The sequence below is a fragment of the Cicer arietinum genome, chromosome 5 (assembly GCF_000331145.2).
Source record: "Cicer arietinum cultivar CDC Frontier isolate Library 1 chromosome 5, Cicar.CDCFrontier_v2.0, whole genome shotgun sequence".
In the NCBI taxonomy this organism is placed as follows: Eukaryota; Viridiplantae; Streptophyta; class Magnoliopsida; order Fabales; family Fabaceae; genus Cicer; species Cicer arietinum.
The window spans coordinates 53,376,975-53,378,381 of record NC_021164.2 but is presented as its reverse complement, the minus strand read 5'-3'; the positions used below and the strand labels follow the sequence as shown (position 1 = coordinate 53,378,381).

Here is a 1,407-nt window from a genome sequence, read left to right as displayed (position 1 = left end):
TTTTTTTATTGGATTCTTAAAATTCTGTTAAATAAGCATTCATTTTCAATTTGTTCCATTTGAATTTTGAACTCACCTACGTTACAGGTTGATTCTTTAAAGAATGAATGCTTTGGAATTAAAAATGGTTTCAATGTAACAATCAACTATCATTTAGGGCAAAAGTATGAAAGTGTGGGTTACTTAAATATTATGTGGCGCAATAACGCCACTTAATAGTGACTAACCAGTCAAAAATAAGTAGTTGCTAATTATAAATTAATTATGTTGAAAAGTGACAATAAACTGTGTAAATTTTGAAATGACCTATCAGCTTTAAGCATTGATAGAGCACATGATATTATAATCTTACATAAATAAGCACAATCCAACATCAGACATAAATATATAAGCTTCTACAAGCATAGGTAGTAGTACTCAATTCACTCTAGTTGTTATTTGTATAAACTAAACACATTTTCAATTCATCATACACCTTTATAAGTCCTAACCCTTAGCACTTGTCTTTGGAATTTTGGTTACAATACCTCTGAGAAGATCAACGTACAGTGGAAGTTGTGCTATTGCATACAAAGTCACAGGGAAGCAAGTAACTGAATAAATGAGGAACACAATGTTCTTATATTTTTGGTCAATCAAAAAGAAATGGCCAGAGCAGAAAGCAGTGAACATTGCAACGATGGACAAGAAAAGAGAGCTCAATCCCAAAAGAAGTTTTCTTGGCAAATCAATTCTGAAATCTTCTGCTTCTTTTCGAGAAGTGAGTATCGAAAGGAACATTATGAGTGCAGTGACAGAGAAGCAAAGCCCAATTACTGATGACAACGCAAATGCATCAAATGCAGGCTTTCCTTCCAATGCAGGTTCACCTGTTTCACTTTTGTTGCCACCTGGTACAGTGCTTGATGTAGCAAAGGAAACACCTGCAAGGAGTGCAGCAACTACAGAGCAAGATTCTGATGTGTCCTTTAGCCATGCACTACCAATTGTTACCAAAGGTTTATGTTTTTCCTTGAATATTTCTCCTGCAGTTTTGTCCTCGTTGTTGGTTCTAACTGTGAAATGCTCTGGGACTAGATTTTTTGCATACTGCTTCATAATGCAAGTAGTTAGAAAGGTAAAATAAAACTACATGTTAAAAACTATTTTCATAATATTTTCTAAACACTTAACAAGTGTTTAAACTAAAGAGAAATGACATGAAAATGGTTTATAAAAAAGGGGTATCTCTTTAAGTTGATTTTTAAAACATGAGTTAAGTCCAATTCAAAGTGTAAAATGGTATCAAACTAAATTATCAAGTCACTCACCTTGTTATCTACACATAAAATCTAGAGTGCCAAAGGTGGAGGAATGTATTAGAATAAATACAAATATAGTATTCAATAGAGACAAAGTTTTAAAATA

General features: G+C 32.8%; 1 protein-coding gene across 2 annotated transcripts in view; it reads right to left on the bottom strand.

Moving 5' to 3' along the window:
- Nucleotides 1–286: 286 nt before the first annotated feature.
- Nucleotides 287–1,407, bottom strand: part of LOC101500739 (uncharacterized) — a 6,272-nt gene continuing 5,151 nt past the window's right edge. Inside the window, exon 6 of one of the 2 annotated variants that reach the window (XM_073368283.1) lies at nt 287–1,092. In XM_073368283.1, coding sequence (XP_073224384.1) covers nt 487–1,092 — 606 coding nt within the window. In that variant the 3' untranslated portion in view covers nt 287–486. The remainder of the gene's footprint in view (nt 1,093–1,407) is intronic. The other variant, XM_027331035.2, reaches the window with a different exon arrangement.